Source organism: Gopherus evgoodei, chromosome 3 (assembly GCF_007399415.2).
Source record: "Gopherus evgoodei ecotype Sinaloan lineage chromosome 3, rGopEvg1_v1.p, whole genome shotgun sequence".
Classification (NCBI taxonomy): domain Eukaryota; kingdom Metazoa; phylum Chordata; order Testudines; family Testudinidae; genus Gopherus; species Gopherus evgoodei.
The window spans coordinates 215,208,502-215,221,267 of record NC_044324.1 but is presented as its reverse complement, the minus strand read 5'-3'; the positions used below and the strand labels follow the sequence as shown (position 1 = coordinate 215,221,267).

General features: G+C 43.5%; 1 protein-coding gene across 2 annotated transcripts in view; it reads left to right on the top strand.

The window, feature by feature from the left end:
- PLCB1 (phospholipase C beta 1) overlaps positions 1 to 12,766 on the top strand; it is a 662,054-nt gene that overhangs the window by 513,837 nt on the left and 135,451 nt on the right. For both annotated transcript variants that reach the window (XM_030558021.1, XM_030558022.1), the window contains exons 15-16: positions 225 to 295; positions 1,222 to 1,318. In XM_030558021.1, coding sequence (XP_030413881.1) covers positions 225 to 295; positions 1,222 to 1,318 — 168 coding nt within the window. The remainder of the gene's footprint in view (positions 1 to 224; positions 296 to 1,221; positions 1,319 to 12,766) is intronic.

The window sequence follows — 12,766 nt, the reverse complement described above, 5'->3', positions numbered from 1 at the left end:
CTGGAGGCAAAGTCGGGATTTGGGGTGGAGGCCGACAGCTTGCGACCCCCCCATGTAATAACCTCGCAACCCTCTGAGGGGTCCCAACCCGCAGTTTGAGAACCCCTACCCTACAATGTGGAACCCTCAAAAGCAACAGTACTTGAAGGTATCTATTAAGGACAGTTTTGGTATTTATAATCATTGTTTCAGCCAATAATTGCATTGTAATTAAAATGTTGCAGGAGAAGCAGAGATCGAGAGTGACGATGACGATGACTATGATGATGACTGCAAAAAATCGTCAACGGATGAAGTAAGGATTTAAATATTTTGAAATAGTGATGGAGTGATTCTGGTCCTTTAATTTGGCTTGCATTACTAAGTGTTGGTCTGCCATCTAGTGGAAAAAGGAAGATATGCAGTTAAAACATAATACGAACTTTAGAAATATTTGCCAAGGATTCTTGAACAACATGTGCACATTGTTGCTCACTTTATTCATATTTTAACTTAGTAAAATATTATATAATTAATCAGTTTTAGACAGCTACTTCTTTATTATATGTGTGTGTGTATGTATCTATAGCAATATATATACAAACATATATAACTATGCTGTGCAGCTCTGTGTTGAAATCTGTAGGAGACACATTTATTATTATTCATTTGTATGAGTGCTCACAATGTGCTCAGCACTTTTCAGAAGATAAGATAATGCAGTCTGTTCCCTAGGGATCTTACAAGCGTGTATAAAGTCTTAGAATATCAGCTAGGTGATTTAACTTTTAAATAGAGTGGTAAGGTCTCCTCTTCATAAATCTGTGAAATTCTCACAAGGCTAATTAAGACTATTTCACACATATTTCCTTTTGTCCCCTTGAAATTCCTCCTTCCCTCCAAGAGTTTCACGTCTTTCTGCGTGAATTTCATTGGCTAACATCCTATTAACAAAAACAAACAAAAATGACTCCCTTCCTCTAAATGAGGAGTCTAAAAGGGATAAGCCAAGCCACATATTAAAGGGAAATAGGCCAGATAATCTGCATATACAGAAGAATAGTGATCTATTGGACCTTGATCCCACACCCACTAAAGTAAATGGTAAAGCTCCCATTAACTTTGCTGTGACAGGTACCAGCACTTGGAGTCTTATATATATAAAGTCTACTTTATAGAAATCCCACTAGTGACGTTTAATATGCACTAAACACAAAGCCTTCACTTGTATCCTTCTTCTAGGGCACTGCTGGCAGAGAAGCCATGGCCACTGAAGAAATGTCTAACCTGGTGAACTACATACAGCCAGTGAAGTTTGAGTCTTTTGAGATATCAAAAAGTGAGTAATCCAAATATCCATAGCATCATTTTATACTGGCAATTACTTAGGAGGTCATTTTCTTATCTCAGTTGGAATTATTTGAACGTATCATGGGGCAGATGCTCAACCTGTGTAAATTCAGTTGTCATATCTCCATGGAAGTCAAGTAGACACCATTGGAGGATCTGTCCCATTAGGTATAGGAGAAGAGTGCTTGGAGAACTTAAGACTCTCTGCTTTTCTCTCTTTAGTGCATTGCATAAATCCTGTTAAGAGTATTAGGGACTACGCACATGTATCAATCAACAATAGATCCATATTCATTTTGAGATAGGCATTGGTCTAAACATTCAGTTTTGTCTATGGTAAACATTGGTACGCAGTGTGTGCGACAGGTTTGACAAAGGTTCTGGAATTGAAAAAGTCTTTGCTCATCAAATTAAATGTCCATGAATAAACAGTGTCAGAAAAGCAAGGCATATTGTCCACTTTTGAACAACGAGCTTGTGAGCACTGAGTGAGAAAGAGCAAGTGCTTTTATGCTGTGCCCACATTTGCACGTATAACAGATAATACAGAGCCCACCTCTCATGTCAATCTATCTTTTCTGCCACAGCCTAGGCTATAACTTCATCCTCTGCTGATTTTTCACTGATAAAGTCTTGCTGGGAATGCACTTTGCAGCATCGTTAATAAACAGAGCAGCAGCATTTCCTGTCTAAGCAGAACCCCCCACCATCTTCCTGCCCTTTTTCATGGTGTTTTGACAGGAGACAACATGTTCTTGACATTTCTTTTTTGTTGAAGCAGCATACTGCATTTTAATTTTTAAATCCTGGATTTATGGAGGCCCTTGAAGACCAGTGTTATGGTTGCCTAAATCCATTACCTCTATACAAGATTTTACATTCACTGATCCTTGTAGAGCAGTTGCTATGAGTGTGATGACAGGTGCTTCATCAGAAGCAAATTAAGTAACTCTCCCAAACAAATGTATTGAAATATTTAAAACTTCATTGTTCAGTCAACGTATGTATATATATTTATATCTCTCCGATTCCCATCCATCAGCTCAACAGCGATAATAGGGCTGCAAGAAGTCTTGACATCACTTTCTATCTTGAACCAGCTTCACAGCTTCATTATAAAACATTGAAAACATGTTTTAACCTGTGTGTGTGTGTGTGTGTGTACTGGTCCAACTTATAGTAAGATGTTTGTCTTCAAGTTGCCTGTTTCTAATACTAAATTCTCTGTTGGATACACATTTATACTCCCTGTAGAGATTTTGAGTGGTTCCTCACTGTCAGCGTCAGAGGGAATAGCTGGCTAGCTTCAAGAACTGATACCTTTGTTGCTTCATGGTGGGTGGTAACCAGGCCTGCAAGGCCTGGACCTTTCTAATGAGAGGCCATGGCTGTCCTAGTCCCAGTGTGTATCCAAGGTATGTCATTTCCTGCCAACCGATTGACACTTCCTTGGGTTGGCTGGTAGTTAGGCTCGCAGGGCCCATACAACAGTTGCCACCTGGTTGAGATGGTTCTCCTGGCGTTGGCTGTATATCACCATGTCATTGAGATATGCTGCAGCATAGGAACCTTGGGGCTGCAGGAGGAGGCGATCCATCAGCCTCTGGAAGGTTGTGGGGGCCCCATAGAGACCGAAGGGCGTCCAAATAAACTGGTAGATCCCTGTTGGCATGGCAAATGCCATCTTCTCTCTCAAGTTTGGGTTAAGGCAGATTTGTCAGCAGCCCTTTGTGAGGGGCGGTGGTGAAGCGAGCTTCCCCCAGGCGGTCAGGCAATTCATTGATACAGGGTATTGGGTACGCATCGAATTTAGAGATCCTGTTTATCCTTTGGAAGTCAATGCAAAAGTGCAGGGTCACATCACGGGAGGTGCCGCGTCACCTCACAACCATCACACCCCCCGAGTGGTCTGGCCAGGTAGGGCACTGAAGGTCTTAGGGAAGGCCTTCAACAGGCTTCAAGCCTGCCTCTGTTGCTCCTTGGTGAGGGTATCCCCAAGTCATGGTTCCTTGGGGCTGATTGCAACAGAATAGTGTGGGCCCAGGTCTGGCTCAGGAGCGTAAGGGGCAATCAATAGACCCTCCTGCTCTTACCAAGTCTTCAGGAGGTTGTCATGGTGGAGCAGTTATTTCTTCTCTGCCAGTCCAGCTGCTGAACTGCGTACATTGCTGGTCCCTACCCAATAGGTTACTTTGTACAGCCCCTGCTAGTGGGCCAGGAGCTTGTACTTCTCGGAAGGAAATAGGAGCAGGACCTGTTCACCGGCTTCAGAGGTCCAAGACTGTTCCCCATGTTTATAGCATCACTCCTGGATCCCTGGGGTAACTTGCAGGTTTTCCTTTGCCAGAGTCCTGGCATGGTTCAGGCACTCCTGGAACTGGAATACATATTATACAAGTCCCTGGGCCAGTGACAGAAAGTGCTCCCAGGTCTTACACATCAGGTTGAGCAACCCCTGGGGCTGGTGCTCGAAGAGTAGCTTGAATGGAGAGAACACCACGGAGGACTGGGGCACCTCCCTGATAGCCAACAGCAGGGGTGGAATTAGCTGGTCCCATCAGCACAGCTCTCCCAGGAGGAATTTGCGCAGCATTTCCTTTAATGTCCAATTAAAAGATTTGACCAGTCTGTTGGTCTGGGAATGGTAGACGGAAGTGCCTAATTTTTGGCCCCTGCGAGCCCACAAACTTACCGGAATAGCCAGGAGATGAAGTTGGTGCCCTAGTCGGTGAGAATCTCTCGGGGTGAGCCAACCTGGGCAAAAAATTTAAGGAGCTCTCCTGCAATGGTCCAGGCCATGATGCTCTGCATCAGAATAGCTTCTGGTGGCATAGTCCAAGATGACATGGCACAGTTGATTTTTCTTCCATCAGTTCAGTTGCCAAATTTCATACGTTACTGGCCCCATTTGAGAGAATACTTGATATGGCCCCTGCCAGCCGGCCAAGAGCTTGTACTCTGCAGTGGTAGTAGGACCAGAACGTAGCGGAACCCAACAGTGCTCTTCAGGAGTGGTCCCGTGAGGACCATAGCAACCTACTCACAGTGGACCTCCATCACCAGCAAGGAGACCAAGTTCCTTGGCGTACTTGGCACATGGCTGTTCCGACAGCTCCTTGGGGTGTTCCTTCAGAGACAGGGGTTGGTAAAACATGGTCCCTGGCTCAGGGGCCCGCAGCAAGGCAGAAGCGTCTGACTCCTTCCCTGGCTCTCCCTTAACTGAACTGGAAGCCCTGCCTCTTATACTTCCTGTTCCACTCCTCTGCTTCCAGTGCAAAGGGTGGGGCGGGCCTGGCCTGGCTTCACCCACTCCCGCCGGGGCTGGGAATGGTTCCTCCCTGTCAACATTAGAGGGAGGCCACTCTGCCTTGCTACACTTCCATTAACACTAATAGCAGTTATGAGTCCACATTCTGGGGAAAAATATTCCTACTATAAAGGAAGCTAAATGAGTGAGGAAACTCTTACTCTGAAGCCTACCAACCTTTCAGAACAATACGATGTATTTGTTGTCAAAAATCTGGGCATTACATTTATCTCTCTCATGCTGTTTCCCTAATTGATTTCTGCCTCTTGTAAAGAACAGTATGTGCAAATTTAACACAGCAGGTTTTAACTCTGAGCTTTGATCCAAACATATTTTATTCTCATTTGGGTACTCCTTGCATTATAGCATTACGGCTGAGTATTTATGGTGTTGAAGTATAAAAAGACATTATTGTTAGAGTGTTGTATATTGGTTAAAACCGACCTGGGTGGCAGGACACCAGACTGTGTTGCTAACTCTGTCCCTGACTCATTCAGTGACCTTGGGGAAGTCCACTAAAGATTAATGCATGGGGGGGGGGATGAAATCAAGCTTTTTTAATTTAAATTGATTTTTAAACATTTGAAATGACTTTTCATCTGTCTTGCTAATTCTTTACTTTTTTCCCATTATGTCCCAGGTTAATGGGACTCAATCAGGGGTCCCAGATAATCTTCATCCAAGAATACTAAAGGAACTGGCACATGAAATTGCAAGCCCATTAGCAAGAATTTTTAATGAAACTGTAAACTCAGGGGTTGTACCATATGACTAGAGAATTGCTAATATAGTTCCTATTTTTAAGAAGGAAATTAAAAAGTGATCTGGATAACTACAGGCCTGTTAGTTTGACATCTGTACTAAGTAAGGTCTTGGAAAAAATTTTGAAGGAGAAAGTAAAGGACATTGAGGTCAATGGTAATTGGGACAAAATACAACATGGTTTTACAAAAGGTAGATCGTGCCAAACCAACCTGATCTCCTTCTTTGAGAAGGTAACAGATTTTTTAGACAAAGGAAACGCAGTGGATCTAATTTACCTTGATTTCAGTAAGGCATTTGATACAGTTTCACATAGGAAATTATTAGCTAATATGGAAAAGATGGGGATCAATATGAAAATTGAAGGTGGATAAGGAACTGGTTAAAGGGGAGACTACAATGGGTCATACTGAAAGGTGAACTGTCAGGCTGGAGGGAGGTTACTAGTGGAGTTCTTTAGGAATCGGTTTGGGGACCAATCTTATTTAATCTTTTTATTACTGACCTTGGCACAAAAAGTGGGAATGTGCTAGTAAAGTTTGAGGATGACACAAAGCTGGGAGGTATTGCCAGTACAGAGAGGAACTGGGGTATCCTTCAGGAAGATCTGGATGACCTTGTAAACTGGAGTAATAGTAACAGTATGAAATTTAATAATGAGAAGTACAAGGTCATGCATTTAGGGATTAATAACAAGAATTTTTGTTATAACGTGGGGATGTGTCAGTTGAAAGTAACAGAGGAGGAGAACGACCTCAGAGTGTTGGTTGATCACAGGATGACTATGAGCTGACAATGTGATATGGCTGTGAAAAAAGCTAATGTGGTCTTGGGATGCATCAAGTGAGGTATTTCCTGTAGAGATAAGGAGGTGTTAGTACCATTATACAAGGCACTGATGAGACCTCATCCGGAATACTGTGTGCAGTTCTGGTCTCCCATGTGTAAGAAGGATGAATTCAAACTGGAACAGGTACAGAGAAGGGCTACTAGGATGATCCGAGGAATGGAAAACCTGTCTTATGAAAAGAGACTCAAAGAGCTTGACTTGTTTAGCCTAACCAAAATAAGGCTGAGGGGAGATATGATTGCTCTCTGTAAATATATCAGAGGAATAAATACCAGGGAGGGAGAGGAATTATTTAAGCTCAGTACCAATGTGGACAGAAGAACAAATGGATATAAACTGGTCATCAGGAAGTTTAGGCTTGATATTAGACAAAGGTTTCTAACCCTCAGAGGAGTGAAGTTCTGGAAGGCCTTCTAAGGGGAGCAATAGGAGCAAAAGACATATCTGGCTTCAAGACTAAGCTTGATAAGTTTATGGAGGGGATGGTATGATGGGATAGCCTAATTTTGGCAATTAATTGATCTTTGACTATTAATGGTAAATATGCCCAGTGGCCTGTGATGAGATGTTAGATGGGGTGGGATCTGAGTTACTACAGAGAATTCTTTCCTGGGTGTCTGGCTGATGAGTCTTGCCCACATGCTCAGGATTTAGCTGATTTCCATATTTGAGGTCGGGAAGAAATTTTCCTCCAGGGCAGACTGGAAGAGGCCCTAGGGGTTTTTTGCCTTCCTCTGCAGCATGGGGCACGGGTCACTTGCTGGAGGATTCTCTGCACCTTGAAGTCTTTAAACCACAATTTGAGGACTTCAATAGCTCAGACATAGGTTAGAGGTTTGATACAGGAGTGGGTGGGTGAGATTCTGTGGTCTGCGTTGTGCAGGATATCCGATAAGATGATCATAATGGTCCCTTCTGACCTTAAAGTCTATGAGTCTATAGTTTTAAATTGCAAAAGTGTTTTCTCCTTGTTTTTTTTCCCAGTTGTTTGTAAAATTTCAAATTTTACATAGATTTTTTTTCTGTTAAGAAGTTTCACATGTAAAAAGTGTATCTGAATTGAAAAAGACACATCCGGGGCCTCATTACCATCTTAACTGTGAGAAAACACAAACTCAAGCACAACATCACAACATTGTTAAGCAAATCACCCATGCTGTATTCACAACCAGACCAGCCTTCCGATATATTAAACTTACACAAGTCAGAAGAGCTTTAGGATCCTATTTGTGAAAATGTGGGTCTGTGTGTATAAACACATTCACAATAATTTTGTTTAATGTAGTGGAAGCCTGCACAACTCCCTGTTGTTAACACTGAAGCACCTTTGTATTGAAGTGAACAAGACTGTATGCCGCTAAGATAAAAGCTTTGATATTAAAATACAGTTTTAGCTCCTGATACTGCAAACACCAAGGCACATGCTTAACCTTAAACAATCCCTTGAAGTCAGTAGGACTGTTCATGTGAGTAAAGTTATGTAACTCTGTCAATGCAGGATAAAGGTCTTAGTTTTCAATATTTTGTTTTTTTCCAGTAGCAGGAGTCACATTTATGAAAAATCCAGCACGAATCTGTGACGGGGTCTCCAGGGTGCAACCTGGACTGTGAATAGCTGTGTCCTCTGAACCCACCAACCTGGGTTGCCTCTCACATTGTGATGCTGATGTCAAACTACAAACCTCTGATAGGCACGGCACTTACACAGCCATCCTCAGGCAGGGACTCACCCAACTGAGTTACATGAATGATTTCTCATGTATCCCAGAACTGTACCATGTTGCACTAGTCAGAAGCCTAGCCAATGTAAGCTCACTAGCTCACTGACCGCTCCAACAAAGGATAGTGGACTTGCAGCTGCCCTTGTTGACCTGAGCTGAGTTTTCCAAGCACTTCAACCAAAACACGCTGCTTTAGGTAAAATATAAAACAGATTTATTAACTCCAGCAAGACAGATTATAAGCGGTAGGCATAAAGGTCAGAGATAGTTTACCTTAAGAAAATCAAAAGTAAATACACATTCTAAATCCTAAATGTTTAGTCTAAGCAAGAGTTGAATCAAACAGTGTCTCGCCCTGACAGATGGTTCAAACTGGTACAGTTTGTCAATACACAGGCTACGACTACATTCCAGCCTGGGACCACCCCTCTCCCGTTCATGGTCTTTGTCTTCCAGACATTTTTCTGGGGGGAAGATGCCAAGTGATGATGTCACTTCCCCTCTCTTATACTTTTTCAGATTGCTGGAAAGATCTTTGCTGTGATGGGAGGATCAGGCAGTCCCCATTGGTGAAGCAGTCTCCATTGCCTACGTGCTATAGGAGTCTCTAGGATAGTGGATTCTTTTCTTGATGGATATTGATGAGCTATTGATGGCTACTCCTCTGTTGTAATTGAAAGGCTGTTTATGGATTTTCCCAATCTCACAATATATATCAGTAAGACATAGGACAATACTTCATAGCATCACATATAATGACAGCACATACAATCCAACAGGATATTAATGTTCAGCAGTCTAAAACTTTAAAAGTACCATAATTTAAACTGATTATTTACAGTGCAGCACCCTGCTGAGAAGCAGAGAACAGCACAAACCCATTCCCACCCACTCCTTTTCAAACTGAAGCTCTCTTTACCCTCTGCATATCTGTTTCTCATTTATAAAAGTGGGGACAATAATACTTATCTCCCAAGGATGATGTAAGGCAGAATTAAACTTTGTCAAGTGATTTGAGACCCTTGCCCTAAAGTGCAAAGCATCCCTATGGAAAAAATGTCTCTGCACAGAACTTATCCTGTTTATATGGCCAATTTCTATATTTCCTAACTTGACCAAAAATACCTGTTATTATTATTATCGTCATTGTTGTTATTAATTGTACAGCTGATTAAATGCCGAGCCATTTCATAACTGCAAACATCGTTTGCAGTTGCCAGCTCCTCCATTACTATGGGCGTTTCCCTTTGGTAGGGCATGACTAAAGATGCCATACGCCTCAAACCCTAACACAACATATTTTAAATAGAAGACACAGAGGTGCTGCTTGTTTTTCCTGGGAGCATTAGAACCTGAAGGCTCTGTCTTCCTCAGACTTTCCACTGAGGTCATATGGAAGTTGAATAGCCACATGGAGGTGGCTTTAAAATAAGTAAAATAAAAAGGAATGATGTTTTATCATGAAGGGTCTGGAAACCTTCCTCGTGTGGAATGCATAGAGATTCACGGGCTTCGGTTCACTCATCTTGTTTGATTCCTACAGAACCCATATTCTGACTAGTAAAAAAAAAATGAACTTCAAAGGGCTTGGATATTTGGATGCTTATTCAGATTCCCAAACTGTTCTGCTGCCTCGATGACAATACCGATGGCTAGTCCTACACTAGCCACCCACACACACACTCCACAGTGGTCCCATCGATAGGGCTGGAGCAAGGAAATGTGGGAAATGTGAAACACAATGCTAATACAGACAAGGCCTCCATCTCTATATAAAATAGGGACTTCAATGGGACTCATGAAGATGAGTGCAGAGAAGGTATTTCTTGTTGGAGGGGAACATCTACAGAGCATGACAGGGACTCTGTCCCCATTAGAAACTGTGACTGATAGTATTGAAAGGCCTTCGGGGTGTCTGGCTAGTAGTTCCTAAAGAAAGAGGGTGCTGGAAGAAGACCTCAATGAGTTCCAGTAGCTTGCTGCTGAACAGTGTACAAAGCACCCATCCCAACCACAAGAAGCATGGAGCTGAAACAATCCAGCTCGTAGGATGGTCTCTACTCTGAGCACAGCGAGGCTTTGTTTTGGTTTATATGGCAGGTGCGAAGGAGCATTTCTCAGCCAGCTGCATTAGCATTGCTGGCCTTCCCCAAAGCAGTGTGTGCTAAGGAGGGATTTGAATAAAGAGAAGGTGGTGGCCTGGGGCAGCATGGGCAAAAACCACAAAGATGTTAAGCGTAGAAAGAAAAAAGGGGTGTGGTGAAGCAGCAGGCAGCGGTGCCGCAAAAGGAGTGAGGACTCAGTGAAGATTTAACACCCGATGGAACCTGCAGTGATCCTGGTGCACTGTATGTAGCCTTTGAGCCTATAAAGCTGTCTCGAGAATTGTTCCCCCCATCTGGTTTTGCTGTTCCTCTTGCCAGCAGCTCTCTTTCCCCTGTGCTGTGCTTGTGAATACACCTCCTTCACCTGTGGGGGTGGTGCTCACCTTCTGGCTCCCTCTAAGGATGGGGAGAGTTCTCACCTACCTCTGTTATCTCTCTGCAGGAGCAGGGAACACTCTTGCTCATTTTTTGCCTGCTTCCATTTGGCTTCTCGTTCTGATTGCACAGAGCAGGCCAGGCTCTTCAATCCACAGGTGACTGCAACAAAATTACTTCTAAGACCAACCTAGGTCAGTTGGCCTCCACTGTGCCTCTGGCTTGTACTTTGCCTCTGAGAGCTTTGCGAGGCAACAGAGCTCACTCAGATGTGATGCACAGACTCGCAGTAATTGCTTCATTTCAAGAGAGGTGCCAAGGCATTTGGTGAATGGGAGTCAGCTCTCAATACTGCAGGCACTTCTGTGCAAGCAACATGGCTTAGAGTTTGCTGGAATGAAAGGCTTTTTTTCTGAGGGGTTTGTGCCTCATGTGCAAAACGAATTTGGGGAAAATTTAAAGGAGAACTTACTTAAGCCACAGGGGTTTTGACCTGGCTTTTCCATTCAGGATGCTATTCTGGTGCGTAGAAAGGGTGTGCACACGTCTCACTAGAGGAAATAACAGACACAAAAGAAAAGGGAGCTGCTCCTTTTACGTTGAATATGCAAATTGCAGCCAGCTCTATGCATTTAGCCAATCAAGCCATAAGCTTAGGCTGTCTCTCCCCACCTGCTGGTGACTGTTTTACAACAGGTAAGAGGTCACAGCACATAGCGCTGCAGAGATTCTAGGCGGCATTGCCAGGTCGCTGTAATGTGGAGAGATTCGAAAGATGACCTAAGTTACACTGAGGGTTTCCCCAATCTCCACAACTGTCTAAAATCAACTGTATGCAAAGTGGCTTAAAACCACCAGAAGCCTCCTACTCTTGTGTTGCGAGTTCTGTGCTCTGCTTCTCACAGTATATTTACACTGCCAAAAAAAACCCTATGGCAGTGAATCTCAGAGCTCAGATCAATGGACGCGGGCTCCTGGGACTCGCACTACAGGGCTAAAAATTGCAGTGTAGAGACATTCCCACCTGGGCTGGAGCCCAGGCTCTGAGACACCTCCCTCCTCGCCAGGTTTCAGCCAAACCCAAACATCTTCACTGCTATTTTTAGCCCTTTTGCCTGGATCAACTGACTCAGGCTCTCATACTTGCTACCCTATGTCTTTTTTTTTTTTGTGTAGTGTAGACTTACCCTTAGAACAGTAGTTCTCAGCCTATCTACCATTGTGGGCCACAAATGCAGCTCTCTGTGTGTTATGTGGGCCACATTCACACAATATATAGATTATCTATATGGCCCTGAGGATGTCACCTGGGCCTCAGCTGTGTACTGATTGGGCCATGGGTTGATCACCACTGCCTTAGAGGGATAGCGCAGAATCTTACCCTTACTGGGTTACTGGGGCAAGCTTTTTAGTCAGGTTCATGCATTTCTCCTGTGCACAAGCTGATGGCTGAAATGTTTTTTCTACCATGCCCAGCATTTCCTGGTGGATGGGTACCTGATGGTCTGTATGGAACTCGTCACCACAACTACCAGTAACACCAGGAACTTTTTTTTTAAAAAGCACTAGATACTTATATGGAAAGTGAGACCATCCACAACTATATTAGGCAAACTGTTTGGAAGGGATATAAGCTCTCTTGCTTCAGATCATGAGCCAACCTCTAACTGCCTGGAGTTGGGAAGAAGTTTTTTATATGGACAGATAATTACATTACAGGATTATTTAGTCCTTCCTCTGAAACATCTGGCACACCTACTGTAGGCTACTGGATCAGAGAGTGTACTGTGATGATTTTGGATGGCAGTTCCCATGTTCCTATTTGAGACATAAGCAAACTTTCTTTATCAGCCATTTCCTTATTGTGGCTGTAGGAGCGTAGCGACATAAGATTTGTCATATCCCATTATACAATTGGTCGTAACTTGGGCTACAGATTTGTCACCGCAGTCACGCAAATGGTGAATTTGATTAAACTCCAAGGAACACATCTGATTGGGCCCGAAACCTAGTGGCATTGTGCTAGTCTACGTCACTTGGATTTGTCCATCCACCCCTCAGGAGAAGGAGGAGCAGATGGGCCAACCCAGAGTGGCACTGCGACCTCATGTGCCAGGTCAGAACGCTGGCAGTGGGGAGCTGGACCCAACCATGCTCTGGGTTTCAGCTTCCAGCACTCCTACTATACTATTATGTACTGCATTCTTTGGCGACCTTTCCATGACTTATCATTTTCCCCCCACACTTCTGCTGTGAAATTTACTAACAACAGCCATGCCAAAATCATACCCTTCATCATGACATTTCCCTCACTTTT